Source organism: Salvelinus sp. IW2-2015, linkage group LG16, assembly GCF_002910315.2.
Source record: "Salvelinus sp. IW2-2015 linkage group LG16, ASM291031v2, whole genome shotgun sequence".
Classification (NCBI taxonomy): Eukaryota; Metazoa; Chordata; class Actinopteri; order Salmoniformes; family Salmonidae; genus Salvelinus; species Salvelinus sp. IW2-2015.
In genome coordinates, this window is record NC_036856.1 from 20,745,908 (window position 1) to 20,766,862 (window position 20,955).

Here is a 20,955-nt window from a genome sequence, read left to right on the forward strand (position 1 = left end):
CAAAAAAAACACTTGCTTTTGGTGCTCAGTGCCTCAAGTGTGGTTTGCCAAATGTGGCTTGCCTTTCAGCTGTTTGAGTGATTTGCATAGGTGTATTATAAGTGTATTATTGTGTCCTGTTACACCTTGAACTTCCCATACCCCACACATTGTCATAATTTTTTTAATGGAAATTTGCATTTGGAAGTCTGACTACGAGTTATCATGAGGTAGTAAGTCATAATCATGAGCACTCATTATTTTGAGATACTAAGTCACAATTGTGAGATAGTAAATCATCATAATTGAGAAGTACGTTTTAATTATAAGGTGGTATCTATCTCATTATGACTTACTAAGTCATAATTATGAGAAGTCATTATTAGATGTTTAAGTCAATTATCAGATAGTAAGTCTGGATCATAGACATTGAATACGTTCTGCAGGCCAACCCCTTTTAAAGGGGCAATCTGTGATTCAAACAAAGGCATCCCTGCCACTTTTTTCGTAAACAGCTGAGGAATGGGGAGAAATGTAACCACTCTCAAATACATAGACACAAGTATTCTCACATATGGATGCATCAACTCACATCAACAAAGCTCAAATCAATTATATCACCTCCGTCCTTGTTTATGAATGTAGCCCTGCTTATTCGGCGGTCAGAGGTTGGGGGAGGGAGTTGGACGAGTGAAAAAGTTTCTATAACTTTCATATACAGTGGTTGCCTTGCTCGGACCTGGTAGCTGTCAGAAAAGCATACGAAGATGGCGTGGCGCTGCTACCGTGCCACGTCTAGGTTTACAGGGAAAATACATGCAAATTTGAGAGAGTCATTCATATCTACTATCTTATTTGTGTGTTTACTTTTTCCTTTTACCACCGAAGCTGGCTTGTACACCGCTTCTGATCAGGTAGTCGTTTTAACCCCGGATAATGTGGACAGCGTTTTGGTCAATTCTACAGCCGCACTGGTTGTTGAGTTTTACGCCTCTTGGTGCGGGCATTGTATTGCTTTTTCTCCCGTATGGAAAAGTCTCGCAAGCGATATTAAAGGTTGGTTTGCATTTTCCAGTAATATAATATTCAGTGTTGGCCTATGGCAGTCTCGCCTACTTCCTGGTGTAAGACTAGTATTGTTTTTGAACGGGTTTCAAGTTTATATCATCAAATTAATTAAAATGTAGTAATTTAAGATGTAAAATTATATTCGTGTATTAATTAACTTTTACTCAATGCCTTCTATATAGGTTTCGATTACGAAGAGAAAAACGCAATCGAAAACGTTCATTAAAGGCATCAGGTTAATTAAATTAAATTAAGGCACGAATATAATTTGGATGTATCTTAAATGACCACATTTTCATGAATTTGATATAATCTGGAAGCCCATTCATAAACAGTACCGTAGGCGGGGTTTTTACAACGTATTGAACGGGTTGTTGTTAGTAAACCAATCATAATTGACTGGTCATGTGTTAAGTGTACAAGTCATGGGTTAAACAAATTTAAATGTTCTTTCTTGCGACATGGATCCATCAATTTGTCTTCGTTTTTCACTTACAGTGCATTCGTAAAGTATTCAGACCCCTTTTCTTTTTCCACATTTTGTTACGTTACCACCTTATTCTACAATTTATTCAATTACGGGTTTTCCTTAAATCTACACACAATACCTCATAATGACAAAGTGAAAACAATGTCTTACAAATTCAAAACAGAAATACCTTATTTACATAAGTATTCAGACCCTTTTCTATGAGACTTGAAATTGAGCTCCATTGTTTCCATTGATCATCCATGAGATAGCCAGCCAAACTGAGCAATCAGTGTGAAATGCCTTGGTCAGGGAGGTGACCAAGAACCCAATGGTTACTCTGACAGAGTTCCAGTGTTCATCTGTGGAGATGGGAGAACCTTCCAGAAGGACAACCATCTCTGCAGCACTGCACCAGTCTGGACTTTGTGGTAGAGTGGCCAGATGGAAGCCACTCCTTAGTAAAAGGCACACGACAGCCAGCTTGGAGTTTGTCAAAAGGCACCTAAAGGACTCTGACCATGGGAAACAAGATTCTCTGGTTTGATGAAACCAAGATTGAACTCTTTGGCCTGAATGCCAAGCGTCACGTCTGGAGGAAACATGGCACCATCCCTACGGTGAAGCATGGTGGTGGCAACATGTTGTGGGGATGTTTTTCCACGTCAGGGACAAGTCCAGGATCGAGGGAAAGATGAACGGAGCAAAGTACAGAAAGATCCTTGATGAAAACCTGTTCGAGCGCTCAGGACCTCAGACTGGGGAAAAGGTTCACCTTCCTACAGGACAACGACCCTAAGCACACAGCCAAGACAATGCAGGAGTGGCTTCGGGACAAGTCTCTGAATGTCCTTGAGTGGCCCAGCCAGAGCCCGGACTTGAACACGATCGAACATCTCTGGAGAGACCTGAAAATAGCTGTGCAGTGACGCTCCCCATCCAACCTGACAGAGCTTGAGAGGATCTGCAGAGAAGAACGGGAGGAACTCTCCAAATGCAGGTGTGCCAAGCTTGTAGCGTCATACCCAAGAATACTCAAGGCTGTAATCGCTGTCAAAGGTGCTTCAACAGAGTACAAACTAAAAGGTCTGAATACTTATGTAAATGTAAATTTCAGTTATTTATTTTTAATACATTTGTGAACATTTCTAAAACCTGTTTTTGCGTTGTCATTATGGGGGTGTAGATTGATGGGGGGGGAACAATTAAATACAATTTAGAGCAAGGCTGTAATGTAACAAAATGTGGAAAAAGTCAAGGGGTCTGAGTGCTTTCCGAATGCAGTGTATGTATTCATGTTTTATATGCCCATCAAACTGCAGTGCAAATTGAGACCGTGTGTAGTATCCAATTTCTAAAACAAAAAATATTAGTCTATGCAGACTTTTTAAATGTATTTATTGCATTTTTTWAAAAATAAAGCAATTATTAACAATTGTTTTAATTTTATATTCCTGTATTATTCCACTTTAAAATGTAAATTGCGGGATAAAAGCTGTGTGATGCTGACCTTGTTGTTTTTCAGAGTTCAGCACAGCCAGTATCTCAGCCCTCCCCCTCCCCTCCCCTCTAAGGCAGACTCTACATTTTTTATTTTTTTAAAGGGGTGGATCAGCTTAATATTGCGGAAAGAATGTTGCTTCCAGACTCTACATTTGATTATTGGAGCATATGATGTGATTTAGGAATTTGCATTCTGTCCATCTCATAGCTACTCTTGTTCAAACACCATCCTTTGGAATCCCAAATTAGAATACATTTTGGCATTTCAGGTCTCAGTCTATATGCAGGATCCAATTAACTGTGTAACAGGAAAATAATCCCATGCAGTTAGTTTGAAATGGACATAGTTTCCCCTTGGCAGCAGGCCCAAACCATGAGGCAGGTTTTAAGGCCTCAGATCAAGAGAGAAGCCACCAGCCTCTGGCCTGCTTTCCTGCTGATCATATGGAATAATTGTATATGCTTAGAAGTTGTAGTAATCAGAGGAATATTTATATAACCCCTATCGTATGGAGATGTGCATTTTTGGTGCATTGAGTTTGAAACTAATTATAATGTCTCTCCCTAGAGTGGAAACCGGCTGTGGATTTAGCTGCCATAGACTGTGCTAATCAAGATAATGGGCCGATTTGTTCCCGTTTTGGTGTCAGGGGGTACCCAACACTGAAGGTACTTCAACTGTTATATTCCACCAGCTTTATGGATTTTCAGTGTCTTACCTCACAGGAACCAATGTATCCAATGTTTAAAAATGAACCATATCACAGATTGTGAGTCATTCATTATCAGCTATTTTGACTCATAAACCCTAACAGTGTTACGTTTCAGGTAGCAATACACTCACTTGAGATTAGTTGTCAATAAATGTCTGAGTTCTTCTTTTGTGGTCCGGTGAAAGTCAAATCAAGGAGACCATTTGTCTGAATGAATGAGGGAGCTGCAACATCTGCAGGTGATTTAAAGTAGGAATGGGTTTTAATGGGGAGGGGTGTCCCCTGTTCCTCCCAGTGGTCAACATGTGGCGACCTGCCATCTGATCCTCTCTTTCTTTCCCTCTGACAGTTCTTCCACGCTTACTCCAAACCTGACTCCAAGGGAGAAGGTTTCAGAGGTAATACAAATTTTTAGATAATTCCTGGGGCAGATGGTGATGGGGAATGGCTAGTATGAGAAGTTTTGAACTGTGTTTTTCTACGTTTTTCTACATGTTCTCTTATTAGTCCTGTGTGCCTGTATCCTCCCAGGATTTCCTCCTAATGTGAGGGGTTTACGCCATAAGATCATCGATAAGATGGAGACCCATGCGGTTCCCTGGCCCCCTGCCTGCCCCCCTCTGGAGACTGCTAGGTGAGGCAGCCTCTTCTTTTTTTCCTTCTTTTTTTAAACAAACATACATGCAGGAGAGGCAGCATCTTCTGATCACACAAACACCCTAGCGCTCACACACACACAAACACTACCTCTAGGGCCTAGGCCATCATGATTTCCATTTATATTGTGACAATACCACCCTTGGTTTAAAGGTTTTCATGGATAAGTGAGGGTGTCTTGGGTTGTGCCACAGCACATATACTCACACACTCCTCCAACCCGTCATAAGAGACACTTGAGTTTTACTTTTGGCGTTATTTATCTCCGTGACTTTACAAGATAATGGTTGATAACATTGGAAGTAGAATAAAGAAAACAGTCAGGAGGTCACGTTGATTCCTCTTTTCTGAATGAAAGTGTTAGATCATGAAGTCTTCTTCCTCTTTTGAAGAAGGCGCTATACCACTTGTCATGTGTGTTACATGTCAATGCTCAGATTGTGCTGTTGTTCAATTTTTATGAAGTCTTAATAGAAATGTACTTGATGTTTCAATCGTCAACTATTAGTGATATGTTGTGGTCCCTATGTAAATTGTATTATCCTCCTCGCTCCACAGCAGAGCAGAGCTCGACAACTTCTTTGAGACAAACAGTGTGGGACACCTGGCCTTGCTCTTTGAGACCTCTAACTCATATGTGGGCAGAGAGGTAAGAATTAATTAGCAACAGTTAAGCTACATGCTCCTCAGAGGGAAATGGAGGAGAAAAAATCGTGGGGTGGTCAAATGGTTAACATTTACAAGCACACGAAAAACATTTTCTATGTATAGCAGGTGTTGGCAAAAGACAGTGATATTTCTTTGGCTCCCCTAAATTTTGATTCAGCCCCCCCCTCAAAAAAAAGTGGGGGGGGGAATCTGTTCCCACGAATTCCCACAATTAAAAAATATATATAAACATTTGAGATATGTGATCATGTCTCATTTTCATAATCATTTTTATTTTCTAATCGAATCTATTTTTGGACTTAGTTGTGGTCAATTTGAAATGTACAAATCATTGTGCCCTCCGACCATCAGCCCCGAAAAAAATCGCCCCCAGCTGAATCTAGTGGCCTACCCCTGCTGTATAGTAGACAAACATTATGTCAACTGTGTCACTCTGTCAACAAGTGTGTCACTATGTCAACAGTGTACTTGTGTGCCTAGTACAACCAATTTGAAACAACATGCAGACAGTCGGTCATTACTGTGTTGGTTTTTCTTCCTCACCAGTTGACTCTAGACCTACTGCAGTATGAGAAAATAGCTGTGCGGAGGGTCCTGAGCACTGAGGATGGCCTTGTGGCTAAACTGAATGTGACCGACTTCCCCTCCTGTTACCTGTACTATCCTAGTGGGATCTTCACCAGGCTCCATGTGTGAGTGACTGCTCTAATACCATCACAATATGTGACAGAACTGCAGATCACTTTCAGCTTTCCTCAGAGTCTGGATCCTAATGTACCTACTCATCAAGAGTTTATTTTCTATTTTCACAGTTCAATACTCAACAATCTTGTTGTGAAATTTGTTGTGTTATACATTTTTATAGTAGGATGCCTTTTAACATCTGGCCTCTTAATGGGATCATGGAATTAAAATATTCTATTATTATCACTCAATATCATAATACTTTGTATGATGATTCCTCACCCTGTGAATTAATCTGTTGTTTCTTTCACTTTGTTTTGCTTATTTCCATAACTTGGCATGCAAGAGGAGTCTTTTTAGTTGACAAATGCAAAAAGGAAATGATTTATTGCTGATTTATTTATTCCCCCCTCTTCCAGGGCGTACAGAGGGGGTTTAATTTATTGCATGGATACAATAGCGTTCCTTTCCTGCGGTTCACCTGCCAAACCACCCCAACGTTGCCTCGCGCTGCGACAGATGGTCGCCCATTGAATACGTGATTGATCCGGGGGGGGGGGGATGGAGTCGCACATCCGTCATGCGTGTGCCTCTCCCAGGTGAAAACGGCCCCTCCCCTCCGACGTGTGCCTCTCCCCCCTCTGACGCGTGCCTCTGTGCTCTGGGGACCCCACAATGAATAGCGACCCAGCGAGTCTAGTGTAATTGAGTCCCAGGCAGGGGTGGGCCGGGCGAGCTCAGGCCTGGAGCGTCCTCCTGCTCTCATTGGTCCACAGGGTGGTTTGGCTGGCTGGTAAGAACAGGGAGACGGATAGCAGTCTTTTTGTTCCTTTTGTAGGGTTAGTAGAGAGGGAAATGATCAGCGATGGTATTTCAGCACCATCTGTTCACCAGAGGAGAGAGGAGGGCTTAGTGAGGAGACCAGGGGCCCACCTGTGGTCTGTTGAGGGCAGGCCCTGGCACATGCAACCACTTGTATCCTGTTCCTAGACAGAGAAGCTAAAAACCGTATTTTTCCACTGTAGCTACAATATACTGTGAGGTCTGTGTTGTTATTCTAGTGGGAAGGATTTTTCACCTGTTTCCATGGTTAAAATCTTCCTGTGGCTGGTGCCAGATTAATAGAAATTCATCAGCCCTAACTGTGAACTCAACTGTCTGCTTGGCTTTCTTCCAGACAACTTGAGGCCCGGACCTTCTACACCTACGCCCTCCAGAGGCTTCCTGGGGTAGTGCGGGCCGGAAAGTCACTGCCAGTGACCTCTGACCTTGCGAAAAACACAACAGAGGACCAATTGAGACCATTTAACAGGTAAAGCATTTTAACTTGACAAAACAGTAATGGTGTCCAGAAAAATAAGTTCCTAATTTTTAGGTGTAAGATTTACCAATGTAACCCCATTGATTCCATGACAAAAATGTTGAATTGTGTGTGTCGTTAGGTCTCGTGTGTATATGGCAGACCTGGAGTCTACTCTGCACTACTCTCTGCGAGTGGAGCTGGCAGCTCACCCTGTCATCAAAGGAGAGGCACTGAGCACACTACAACGCTACATCTCAGTACTAGCGAAGGTGAGTGGACAGGTTTGCTGCTCACACTGAAACTAAACCATACCCACACTGAACACTAACCTCACCCATTCATCCTCTCTCTGTTCATATCAGCCCTAAAGAAGATGGTTGGCTGGCTGTTGTCAGGGCTATGCAGTTATGACGACATACCACTAGAGGGAGAGTGAGACAGTGCTTTGGATTTGTTCAAGGATATCAGTTGTGAAACAGAGGCCTTCCATTTAGCTGCATAATTAGTTCTAATTCAGTTTTGCTTTAAAAAGAAATATGAAAATATGGTCCATATAATTCACCAAATGAACAAGTGCCATTGTTACTTGGTTCAAAATTCCTAATGTAATACCGTTAAGTGTACAATAACTTTACTATTATATAGTTTTTACATGCTTATACCTTCACACCCAAAAATGTGTATCACAGTAGGAATGACACTCTCAATGGTGAACCCCAAATTGGAGGTAATTGACTTGACAGGACACAAAAGGCTCTCTTGGGGAAATACTTTATTTGCTTCCCATTGGATCCCCACCTCTTTTTTTTGTATGCAGACATACCCTGATTAGGATTTCTTAGAACTGGGTAAAACCCCTGCCCCCACCCCTCACCTCCCCTCCCAGCTCTATGCTACCCAGAAGTGTGCCAGGGATCCCAAGACAATGACCTCCCCAGTCCTGCTCGTATTGGCTGTGCATCAGGCATCAGGCCTCTCCACCACCAATCTCTGTGATTATTTCAGACTCTCTAGGGAGGGATTGAACGGACTGTGGGAGGGTTTTTCTCCAGCCCCCCCATTAACTCTAGTTTGTTTTGTCAATACCTCAAACTCCCTGTGGTATTTGTCAGTGCCCCACAACAATGTCCTTGCTGAGACTGTAGCAGAGAAAGCAGGCATTGCAGCAGTATTTATTGACGTTTGTCAGACCGTTGCCTCAACAAAGGGGTTGTATTCAACCTGTCTTAGGGATGGTTTGGACCAATACAGACAAGTGAACCATGTGTATAAAACCATGGTCTGTCTGTTCATGCTCAATCTCTCGTATCCCTTCAAGTGTTATGACCAAATGGCAGACTGTACAGCACTGTTTACCCGTCTACTTGATCACACGCACGGCATGTCACAGCAAACTAAGATTCTTAAACTTCCAGAGTGACTGGTGTAATTGGATCATCCTGAGAATGAGTCACTGTGCACAAAACCTACAGCTGGTCTCATACCGATGACACGCTCAGCTGTCAATAGAATCTGTGGTGTGCTGTGTGCTCCCACATCACAGTGCATCTCTGTCCCAGACAGGACGTAAACAAGTTATATTTTCTTGCGCTGTAATATTACTAGATTTACTGTCTTGTCAACCAGAATCCAGATTTATGAATCCATACATGTATATGAGGATTTTAAAAAGTGGATCTGGGAAGCATGAGAGCATTACAAAGAGGTTTTAGGATTACCGTTTCTATCCTGCTTTCTTGAAAGAAGCCTCCTACAGCAAGGGAGGGAGGGCCAGGGAATAAAACAAGGATTTAGGGTGGAGCTTGAGCCCAAATCCATCTCTCTCCTGTGGCGCATGGCTCAGTGTGTCCATGCTAAGGTTAGCAGTTAGCGGAGGTGGATGGTGGTGGAATGTGGCTGTGTTAACTGATTGGCCTCAGTGATACTGTAAGGGTAGCCCACCAACCTCTGGACTCCACCAGTAGGACAAAGGCCTTTGTTTGTTGGGTTGTGGCTGGGCTGTGGGCATGACAGATAGGTCCACTAGGCTGCTGCATGCAGGGAAGCAGTTAGGCAGCTTTTACTCAGTGGCATGTATATTGGTCCCTGAGGTTGAATGAGGCAGGATTAAAAAGGGCTTCCCCGGGCCAGGCCGACAGATGCATTCTATTTTGAACGTCTCTCGGAGGAGACTGCGGTTTCTCAAGTGCTGATACTAATCGGATTTAAGATGACATATTGCCGTGGTGAAGTGAATTGTCATGGTCCTCCGAGAGACGGGGGAGGGGGTGTGTAAGGTGGGGGCTCTGATAGTGGTTGAAGGTACACTACCAGAGAAGGGGTCACTTAGAGAGATCCTTCATAATGGTGATACTGTAGCATTGGTTCTTCTCACTTGATATGTTCATGAAACGTCTGCCCATCAGTGACCTCTGCCAATACTTCAGACAATGTACTACTGATTTCCAAGCCAAATATGTTGGCCTTTGCTTATGATTTAGGAAATCGATACGCAGGTGGAGAGCAGAACATGCTAAGTGTTTGGCTCTGGTGAGCAGAGCCCATTTGCCTGCCCGTCCCCAATTTCCTCGCTGTTAAATTCAAATGTGTGTTAATGAGCTTTTCAGCCTGGTTAGTGCCCAGTAGTCCCCAGACCTAGGCGTCTCAGCCGCCCGGCCGATGATCTAATTGTCCTCCTCAGCAGCAGCAGACGGGGGACCTCTTTTGTTTCCTGTTAACAACCCACCTGTAGTACAGGATTGGGTATCTGTATCTGTGAATACCCAAACACCATCTTTTTAGCTGAATGTCTCAGATTAAGGGAGCAAATCAAACCCTGTATGGGGCTGTGTGGGCCACAGGGGTTAAGTAAATCTCCAGGTGCCTTTTTAAGTGGGCCTGGTGTAATGGAGATCCAGTTAGAGTGATGAATAGAACCATGAGCCAGGCACCCAAACGCTGCTGAACAGATGGCCAGGGCAAATTGAAAAGACTCTGCAGCACAAATCAAAAAAGGTGCACCTCTGGGATGCTGTCCCCTCCCGGCCAGGCTGGGCCAGGCCCCTGCCTCTGTGTCGCACTGATGGGTTTGTGCCCCCGTGCCGCAAAAGGGCAGCACTGGCCCACTTCCAGGTCCACCATGTTCACACTGCTGGATGTTACTACACTGACTGTTTCTTGTGGGTGTGTGCGTGCATACACGCCTGCACATGTGTGTGTGCATCTGATTTGATTGTTATCTACAGGCTCCTCATAAGTAGTTTTCGCCATGACAACACCAGAAAATGCTAATGAACTTAAATAGTCCATTGTGACTGAGACATCTTACCTCTGTTTTGAATGGGAGAAGGTTGCCATGACAGCCTACTGTTTATTTGGTCGTCTCTTAGCCGTTAGGGTTAAATCCAGGTCGACCTGTAGAATCTAGTCAATAGCAGTATAGTGATAGGTCTTCCAGGGTGGCTGTTGTAAGGGTTCTTTAAGGATCGGAAGTGGCTTTACACCTCCAATCAGCTTGTTCTGTTGTTAATGCCTCCCTGTCTTCAGCTGACCCTCTTCTGTCACCATCCGTCTCAAACACAAGGCACTGGGATTTCCTCCCTGCCTCCCATAGTGGCCCACTGTTAGTTGCAGTGTTATATTTCCACACACACCATGTTGTCTTTGTATTTATTAGGGATCCCCATTTGCTGCTTCCAAGGCAGCAGCTACTCTTCCTAGAGTCCAAACATATTAAGGCTCTTCCATCACACATAAAATAAAATATAAAACAGTACATCATATAACATTATTACACCACTACATATCTACAATACAAAATGTATAATACCACAATGCAACAATATTTCAATGTACGTGTGTTTAGAGTGTGTGTGTGTGTGTGTGTATGCATGCATGTGTCTGTACCTGTGTGTTAGTCTCTTCACATTCCCTGCTGTTCAATATCTGTTTTTTTTATCTGATTCTACTGCTTGCATCAGTTACCTGATGTGGAATAGAGTACTGTGTGCCTCCCATAGTCTGTTCTTGACTTAGGGATTGTGAAGAGACCTCTGGTGGCATGTCTTGCGGGGTATGCATGGGTGTCTGAGCTGTGTGCTTGTCGTTTAAACAGACACCTCAGTGCATTCAACATGTCAACACTTCTTATAAAAACAAGTAGTGATGAAGTCAATCTCTCCTCCACTTTGAGCCATGAGAGATTGACATGCATATCATTGTTAGCTCTCTGTGTACATTTAAGAGCCAGCCGTGCTGCCCTGTTCTGAGCCAATGGTAATTTTCCTGGTTATGTTGGAGAGGCTTCCATTAAAGAACACCCCCTGTGTTCTGTTAGACAGGTAACTCTTGGTCCACAATATAGCAGGGGGTGTAAAGCAGTGGACTATGATCAATAATTTCAAAAGCCGCACTGAAGTCAAAACAGCCGCCACAATCTTTTTAATCAATTTCTCTTAGCCAATCATCAGTCATTTGTTTAAGTGCTGTACTTGTTGAATGTCCTTCCCTATAAGCGTGTTGAAAGTCTTATCAATTTGTTTACTGTAAAATAGCATTTGTATCTGGTCAAACCCCTTCTTTTTTTTTACTAAGGGTTGCTTGTATGCTGATTGGTCGACTATTTGAGCCAGTAAATGGGGCTTTACTAAGGTAGCGGAATGACTTTTGCTTCCCTCCAGGCCTGAGGGTACACACTTTCTAGTTGGCTTAAATCAAATAAATGGCAAATAGGAGTGTCAATATCATCTGCTATTATCCTCAGTAATTTTCCATCAAAGTTGTCAGACCCCGGTGGCTTGTCATTGTTGATAGACCACAATAACTTTTTCACCTCTTCCACACTTACATCATTTGGTCAGTTATACTTGGATGTGTAGTGCCAGCGTTTGTTACTGGCATGTCATGCTTAAGTTTGCTAATCTTGCCAATGAAAAGGTCATTAAAGTAGTTGGCAATATCAGTGGGTTTTGTGATGAATAAGCCATCTGATTCAATGAATGATGGAGCTGAGTTTGCCTTTTTGGCCAAAATTTCAACCTACTTCTTGACAACGGCAGAGGTTAGAGAACGTAAACAAACAGTACAAGAAACAGTCATGACAAATTCTCCGGTGTCTTATACGCTGTCGTTTTTACTAAATTAGTGGAAAAAAACATTACACGTTAAGTATGGCAAAAGCGGGTTTTGGTGAAATTTCTAAACTCAGACAGATGGCATGACAGATGGATTTCCAACTCATAGTAATAATCATCTATTACCACACAGTACAAAATATACTGTTTAAGAGTCTATTGTATTAAATGAGAGGAGTTAATGATGATGATGTTTACCTGTAATGTTGTCTTGGGCAGTACTTCCCTGGTCGTCCTGTGGTGAACAACCTGCTGAAGTCTGTGGACACGTGGCTGAAGGGTGAGAAGGACACAGAGCTGTCCTACAGCTCTCTGAGGTACGCTCTGGACAACACTGCAGAGGTGAGGGGTCAACCCGCCAGCCAATCAGACAAGCCTGAYGCAGAACCACTCACCATATTGTTGATGAGCCAGAGTCAAGTGATTTTATAGATGATAGCTGAAATATTTCAGGCATAGAGTATCAGCACACAGGGAAGTAGGTTTATGTAATGCTGTAAATGAATCTTGTGAGCCTTGTGCCAGCATATGTATTATTGGAAAATGTATGTGTTGTTGACTTTGGATCTAAGCCGACATGCCTATAGGTTCCCCAATTGGACCAGTCACTTAGTGACATCATTAGCTTTTAGCAGCCGAATCAATTAATCAATGAAGAGGTATGAACCAGCTCCTCTAAGAAATGGACTGGTGTCGAACAGTATACACACACCGAATCTTTACTATCGACTTTGAAGTAATTCTGTCAATCACAGACTCTGCAATCCTGGGCAGTGGCAGGGAGGAAACGACAATATGTCAGAAATATGCTGTTTGATCAAAGCGTGTTTTAGCAGTGTTTCCTTCCCTTGACCTGAACACAATCTCACCACTCTGTTGAGGCGTTTCCATTAACCTGGAATCGCCATGATATAGAATGAGAATAGTATGGCATAGAACGTGCTCCCACTTAACATGACATGTTGCAGTAAAATAAATCATAGATGTATTTTCCATGTACTTACTTGGCCTGTTTTCATTAATGTAAACTAACCTCTTATTAAGAATCCTCAGATAGAGCAGGTTATATGGAAACCGCTTTATGAGAAGATAGGGCGACATCAATCAATCTTAGTGTTAAAGTAAAATAAATCAAATCAAATATTCAAATTTGATTGGCTACATACACATATTTAGCAGATGTTATTGCGGGTGAAGCAAAAATGCTTGTAAATGTGTGCGTTTGTGTGTGATCAGGTACCTATTGCTGCGCTGCCTGAGGGGGTGAGGTGGGTGGGCTGCCAGGGCTCCAAGCCCCACTTCAGAAGGTACCCCTGTGGCATGTGGACCCTTTTCCATGTCCTTACTGTACAGGCTGAGGAAGCTGCTGGCAAAGGTAGGAAAACTCACTGAACAACAGCTATTTTTGTTTTTATGATTACATGATCACTAAACTTCAGTTAATTCAAGAGGAATGTTCCTGGGACAATGGTAGTAAGTGGAAAAGGGATGTTGTTAGAAGCTAAAACAAGTCCTCCTGCCATGTTAGCCTATTAATGCGGCCTTTAGAGCCCATCGCCTCCTAGGAAATTGGCCAGAAGTCAGCAGCCATTCAGTCTTAGAGGAGTGAGTGTGCCCAGGCGATGAACCATGACACAAGTGTTTCCAGTCTGTTAGAACCCCTATGGCTCTCTGGGGACAGATCCCTCCAGGTCATTGAGCCAGTCAGAAGAGTGTACAGCGTTCACACAGGGGCTGCTGCTTTCAATACAGGGATATGGTTCAGCTAGGGGAGAGCAGGGTGGGGGGTGACCAACCGGGGACAAGTGCTTTGTAAACAAATTAGCCTGGAATGTTTAGTGGAATATTTTGCAATGACCGTATTTAACTGCACACACTTGCACAACATTTAGACAGTCCCACACAACAACTCTCTCACACTTACTTCAGTGTTAAATTCCGTAAGTAGCCTATACAAAGCTCTTTTTTCTTTTTTGTTCTGTTTTCTTGTCACAACAGCATCTGAAACAGTCCCTAATTGTGGGTGGGTCAAAAGGGATTTCTTTAGATTAGTGGAATATGAGTGGTTAATAATGGAGGCAGCTGACCAGCACTCCTCTCCTGGAGGGCTTAATACCAGGGCTTATGTGATGGGGTGGAAAGGGGGGCACATAACCTGCAGATGGGCCAGCAGGGGACCAGGGGTGTCCATCTGGCCCCCTGCGGATGGACCTCTGGATTAGGCCTCCGCCCTACCACCACGGATCATCTGAGGGCAAAATAAAGCTTTACTGTAGGGAATTAAACACAACAAAAACCTGCAGCAGACATTTCGGTGCTGGTACTGGTGGTGACATCTGCCAACCTGGTTGTTTTTCAGAGCACATTGACTAAATACTGGTATTCATGGAATATATCAGAGCACCGTGGGAATGCCCAGGGGACTCAGGATCCAGGCCCTTTATTGCCCTGTTATTAACCACTAATAGTTTAGCACTGAAGAATTCCTCACTATCCATGTCCATGTCTGTTGTCCATGTTTTGATGTTTTAAGCCTTTCATAATAACTGGCAAAACATTTTAAGGGACCTTTGCACCTTTTTTACATTGTGCCAAACCCATATGTCCTTAGCCATACTAAATGTATACGAAACAATATACAGACATTCCTTGCTGCAATTTTCAAATGTACAATATTAGACTCCTTTTCAACAGTACACTGATGTGTATAACAAGTATGCTTAATCTTGCTAATAACTTCCTCCTCCAATGCGTTCTTCTCCCCAGACCCCCAGGAGGTGCTCCAGGCAATGAGGTCATACATCCACAGTTTCTTTGGCTGTCAGGCATGTGCCACCCACTTTGAGAACATGGCCCAGGAGAGCATGTCCCATGTGGGGACACTGTCCTCCGCTGTGCTGTGGCTCTGGTCCCACCATAACCACGTAAACAATAGACTGGCAGGTAAGGATGCATGACAAATGTTACTGCTACTTCCATTGAGGACGATTGGTCTTTAAGACTGAACCTCCAACACGTAAATCATAATATGCTAATTAGTAAGTATAGAATTTGCATATATCATCATATTACTATAGAGTAGTATGATAAATTGAAATGTCTCCTACAGTGGCCACCATTGTCCATACAATAACGTTAGATAAATGTGGCTCCCACAGGCCATTGTACTTTTCCCTCTCCCACTTCCCTCCTAAAGGATCTCTTTCAGCCTCTCACTCCTTTAAAAGGGCCCCTACGGACCCCCCCCCCCCAAGTGTCCCAACTCTACTCCTAACCCCTAAATCCCTATAATACGCCTGGCGATCCTCTGGGCAGACACCAGCTGTCCCCCCTCACTCCTCCTCACCCAGTCTCCCCCTTCTCTTCTTCCTCTCAGAGATTAGCCCTCCTTCCAGAAGACTGAGATCCCTGCCCTGCCCTAGCCTGTCTAGAGCTCACTACAGGTCAACAGTAAATACTAAATCTATGACCTTAACTGTAGTGCTAAAGACTGCAAACGGCCAAGACTGCAGCCTTGATGTCCGTGTCATTTTAATGAGGGCTATATGGCTGCTGAGTTGGCTGTTAGGGACATCATTTGAGTTTATTTGGTACAAGCCTGTCATTATCACCTCACTTCGTTGAATCACATTGTTGTTGTTTCTGTGTGATGGTGGTGACTCCCCCATCCTCAATCCCCTGGACAGCCTGTGTCCTGAATAACAGGGTAGAGGGGCGTGTGCGTCACCTTCTGTGCTTGTCCCTGGTCCCCAGACACTCCTCCCTATTAGGACTGCATGTCTGTCCCTCCCCAGAGAGTCATATCCTTCGCTTGACAATTGATATGGCAACAATCTCCCAGAGCGAGGACCATCAGCCCAAGAGCTCAATTTCCAAGATGCTTGTGACAGCAGTTGGCACACGCCATGTCACCTTCATCACGCTTCCCCCTGTTTTGTAATCCCTCACCAGGATGCTTCAGGTGGGCTTGGCTGGTGGGGACGGGATGGTGCAGGGGTGTTGGTAGCATTGAGTAGCAGTATCTCCTCCGTCGGTCTACCCCCCTCAAGCCTCTGCTTCTCATCCCAGTCTTCCCCAGGGGGAACGTACTCTCCTCTTCCCCCTCTCTTTCTCTCACCCCTCCCTCTCCACCTCCTCGCTAAAGTGGGGCTCTTTAGCAGCTCCCACTGTCCTCCTTTCAGAGGCAGCCATGCATGAAGCGGGGCCTATTTGTAAAGCAACGACGCAATTAATTTAGCTGGCACAAAGAGACCCTGAGCCGAGCCCGGCTCGGTAGCAACAGCAGACCTGTCCTGTTGCCACTTGTCAACAGGGTGAGATAGAGACGCATGTCTACAGACACCAGAGCCACGGGCCTGCCAGGGCTCAGTGAGGAGGGGAAGGGAGATGCTGAGGACGCTCTCTCAGTAGTGCTGCTGGGGACTGGAGCAGCTCGTACTGTATCAGCCTCATGTTGTTGGTTTGCTTTGTAGAGCATCACTCTGCTAATCTACCAGTCTGCCTACATTAATAGTGCTCCTCTGTGTCCTGTACAGTAGATCTCCACATTGAGAATTAGTGCTGAAGAAACTATTTTGATGTGGTAAATAGATATTTCTTTATACTTCATTAATATTTATGGGATGCTTTGAATGACATTCCCTGGCAAGCCTTTGTTACAGTATCAGTATACTATTGCTACTATAGTATCAGTACTATTGCTAAAGTCACCCTGGAAATGAAAGGCAAGGTAGTTAGAATAGAGACATCAAAGACATGTCGTCATAAGGGGACGGGATATGAAAGCTGTCACACTGGTGAAATGTATAAAAGGCTCCAAGCCCAGCAGGACATAGTAAAATTGATGTATCTCTTATGTAAAGTGCTGTATGCAGAGTACATACACACATGCATATGACTGAGATTAATCTGGGGGAGAGACGGGCGATGTAAATTGACAGCGCTGTAAAGTGACAGAACTGCTGCAGCTTTGACTTTCCTCTCGCATGGGCGACGACAAGCAATTTATTAGCAGATGCCTCCATTTGGGGGGCTAAAGAAAACATGTAAAGCAAAAAAATTGTAATTCATTAAAAGGAGAGCTCCCCTCTGGAGGTGCCTGCTTTCATATTCAATTTGGAGAGTGGGCCGTCTTCAAAGGGGTGTGGAGGTAAGGGGTTCTGGGTCTGGGAGAGGTTGGGGAGGGGGGGTGGGGTAGCTGTCCGCTTGGACGACGTCTATTATCTCGCCACCCCTCCCTCCGGGACGTCCCAGAAGCACATTGATCATTGTTAGACCCTGTCACACTGTCACACACACACCGAGACATCACACACTCATCCACACACACGATGCAAACACACTGCACTTACTGCTTATTATGAGCCATGTGGAGAAATGGATCTTTGTAATGTATTCAAGCATCAACATAGATTCTGCATGCAAAAATACCTCTGTCTTGGTATCAGTTTAGTTTAATTGTGTGAGATGTCATCAGTATGTCCTTCTATTGGACCAGTCAATTTTACCTAATACATTTACATTTCCACCAAAACAGTTTACCATCTCAACATGACTGTGTTGTTATCTGTATCATTTATGTTAGCTCTGATAAGTAAGCACACTTACTCATCCTAAGTAACCGTCTCATTCCTGCTGACCAGGTGCTCTGAGTGAGGATCCCCACTTCCCTAAAATCCAGTGGCCGTCCCCAGAGCTGTGTCCCAGTTGCCACGGGGTTAAGAATGGAGAACACACCTGGAACCAGGAAGAGCTGCTCACCTTCCTCCGCTCCCACTTCTCCTCTGAACACCTCCTCTCTGACTACCTGGAGGAGGAGGCGGCCCAGCTCCTCAGCAGGCAGAAGGAGAGCCTGGTCGCCAGGCAGCAGGAGAAGGAGCAGGAGACCAAGAGAGGAGCAGAGAGGAGGGCCAGGCAGACCCAGGACACCTTGGTCAAACCACTGCCGGAGGAGGAGGAGGAGGAAGAAGTGGCTAAAGAAGAGCCAGCAGAAGAGAAGGAGGCAGAGAGGGCAGGAGAAAAGGTGCAGATGTCTGAACCCCCACCCTGGGTAAAGCCCAAGGCAGATGTGTCCCACCAGCCCCAGCGCAGGCCCAGCATCGTGGGGCTGAAGTTCAGGCCCCCCCAGGAGGAGATTGTAGACCTGGACTCCTTCATCAACCAGCACTACAAGGCCAAGGCCCTCCGCGCTGCAGCCAGAGTGTCCTCCCGTGTCAAACTCAGGACCCTGCAGAAGAAGGAGCAGCCGCAACCTGGAGCCGGCCTGGAACAGGGGCCAGTGCTGCGGCTTGGGATGCAGCCCGTGGAGCCGGCGGACTTGTTAGGGCAGCACAACACGCTGCAGAAGAGGATTCTGACGGGCAAGTACACTGGTTCAGAGGAGGAGGGGGCTCTGGAGATGTACCCGCACCCTAACAAGAGGCGCTGGATGTCCTTGCTGAGCGTGGGCTTCTCCAGACTGGACATCAGCCTGTGTGTGCTCCTCTACTTCCTGTCCTCAATGTGTCTGCTGGCCATGTACCTCTTCTTCAAGAACTGCCGGCGGCTGCGACTGGCCAAGGTGGCTCTGCCCTGAGTCAACATTACCTGGCAATGCTACTGTAGATTTACCCATACTGTGACGCTGTGGTCAGTTCCGAAACCCTCCAACTGAAGGATTCGTAATGTTCCGCATCAATGGATTGCTTCATGGTGCTTGCATTCAGGATAATAATTTATGACCCCAAAATATTTAGCATTTTTTGACCACTTCTGAAGGATGAATTAAAACACCAGGGAATTAATGGGATTTTATGATTTTTTGTGAAAACAACTAAAGGGGTTTATTTGATATTTATTGTAATTCTTAGGCTGTATATAATGACAAATTAATTTATGTGAAAAAAGAATCACTGTATTGAGTTTTATGGATAAAAGCCCTAATGTAATAGGAGAAACACTGCTCTTCTCTTAGACCTGTCACTGCCAGCCTTTCCAAAGAGTTCTATAAGCTGTGTACTCTAACAACTATTTTATATTCTTAGAAAGAAATCAACCTCCATTAGAAAATGTGATTTTACAAAGAGAAATGTGCCTTGAATGTCATTTTGGAAAAACAGTGCCTGAAAGTAGACTATCCATATTGATTTTAGCATAAAGCAAGTGGATGTTTCCAAATAAATAAAGATACTATATGATAAAATGTGTGTGTGTGTATATATATATATATATATATATAGTATGTGTGGTCAGATTAATGTTGTTTATTGTTCACACTATAGAATTAGTTCTTATTCTATGGTTCACACATTCTGATCCAAAGTGGTCTATGTTGTGACTGGCCATACCATGCTATTGTCTGATTGGCTAGTGCATCTTACATGTCCCAATTAGCTTTGCACAATAGAGTTTAGACATGAATGAAGTGTTGTAGAGCAGCACTTGTTCACAGGTTACAAAATAAGCAGGATGGGGGTTTTGGCTGGTGTCCATTACATTAGGCTTACTGGTCTCACTCAACTCGAGATACTGTGTTTTGCTTTGCTTATCTCAATCAATCAAATTATTTTTGCTAAGATTTTGCATCGTTGTAATTGTTCAATAGTGGACTTTGATAGTTCTCCTGGAGCAAGTTGCACTGTTAGAATATACACTATAACTACCTTTCTGCTGTTTTATATCTCTACAACTATAGATTAATGTAAACCAAATGTACATACAGTATACCATCAATATCCAAAGTACCTGAGATGCCAGATTATTCTTTTTTTTCTTCTGTCCCTCCACAGCTTTCCACTTTATGTTTTGCATGAGGTTTTATGAGTAACATTCAAATGTTTTGTTTTGAGGAAGGGGGTAGGGGAAGGAGTGGTGGGGGTGTCTGTAGGTTGAAGGAAAAAGGCTGTTACCATCTGGTCTGTTGCGCTAGCTAAATCCTAACAATTTCATTGGGATTATAGCAAGTGAGTAATCCAGTTTTCCTTTGGGCTGTGGGAGATTACCGTGAGGATTAGCTCCCACCCGATAATAAACTTTATTAAAACGCAATCGGCTTTCAGGGTCTCTTCCTTCACACACTTGCAAGTGGGCTCTGTTGGGGGTGTTTCAACCGTGGATGTGAAGGCTGGGTGGATACCTTGGGGAATAGGAGGGTTTTGATGTGCTCCAGATTACAAACTCATATGAAGGACAGTAAACGCTTGATCTTGAGCTTTGTGTTTTCCTGGAACATTGCATTTCACCCATCCCGTGTCCCTGACCCCTCTAGTCCAAGCCCTCCCTGTCTCCTGGCTTTCACATTGGCAGAGTAGAGTAAAACCATGGTCACAGCAGCCAGCAATGTGATGGTGGCACTCTCAATTGTCTCCACAAAAGCACACATGATTAATGGCCCTACATTGCAGTTGAGCACCAAACCTGAGAAGCTGTGATCTCTGACCTAATCAAACCTTTCAGAATTGTGAATTATGGCAAGTTACAGTTTATGATCTGTAGAATGGGCTGAGAAAAGCATAGTTTGTGATGCTGAAATTACTGCAAAGTTTATACATTTTACTGATTGCCTCTGATGTATCATCTATATTACTCATTCCGGGGAGGTGTGTATCTCTGATTGAGCTGTCTGAGACGTCAAACTGCTGTAAGAATGATGACATGAACAAACATTTGTTAACTGTACTTATTTACTTGCTTTATCACTTGCTCTGTTACTTACCTGTTACTACTTACCTAATTATTTTTCTCAATTTACTTGTTTATTTGTTTAATTGCTGTTGGATTGTGAGTTGTAAAGGTGCTTGTTGACACCCTCCCTGCTGCTTG

At 44.0% G+C, this 20,955-nt stretch overlaps 1 protein-coding gene across 2 annotated transcripts; it reads left to right on the top strand.

The window, feature by feature from the left end:
• The first annotated feature begins 538 nt into the window (after positions 1-538).
• Positions 539-19,336, top strand: LOC111975583 (sulfhydryl oxidase 1). Of its 2 annotated transcripts, none has more exons than XM_024003973.2 (12): positions 539-1,035; positions 3,588-3,688; positions 4,082-4,130; positions 4,264-4,366; positions 4,948-5,038; positions 5,605-5,750; positions 6,920-7,054; positions 7,185-7,314; positions 12,376-12,498; positions 13,393-13,531; positions 14,923-15,099; positions 17,799-19,336. In XM_024003973.2, exons 1-12 carry the CDS (start codon positions 747-749, stop codon positions 18,728-18,730), a joined length of 2,415 nt encoding a protein of 804 aa, XP_023859741.1. In that variant the 5' UTR covers positions 539-746; the 3' UTR covers positions 18,731-19,336. The 2 variants fall into 2 exon arrangements, with proteins under 2 accessions (XP_023859741.1, XP_023859742.1); XM_024003974.2 differs by having other exon boundaries at positions 4,951-5,038.
• The last annotated feature ends 1,619 nt before the right edge of the window (positions 19,337-20,955 follow it).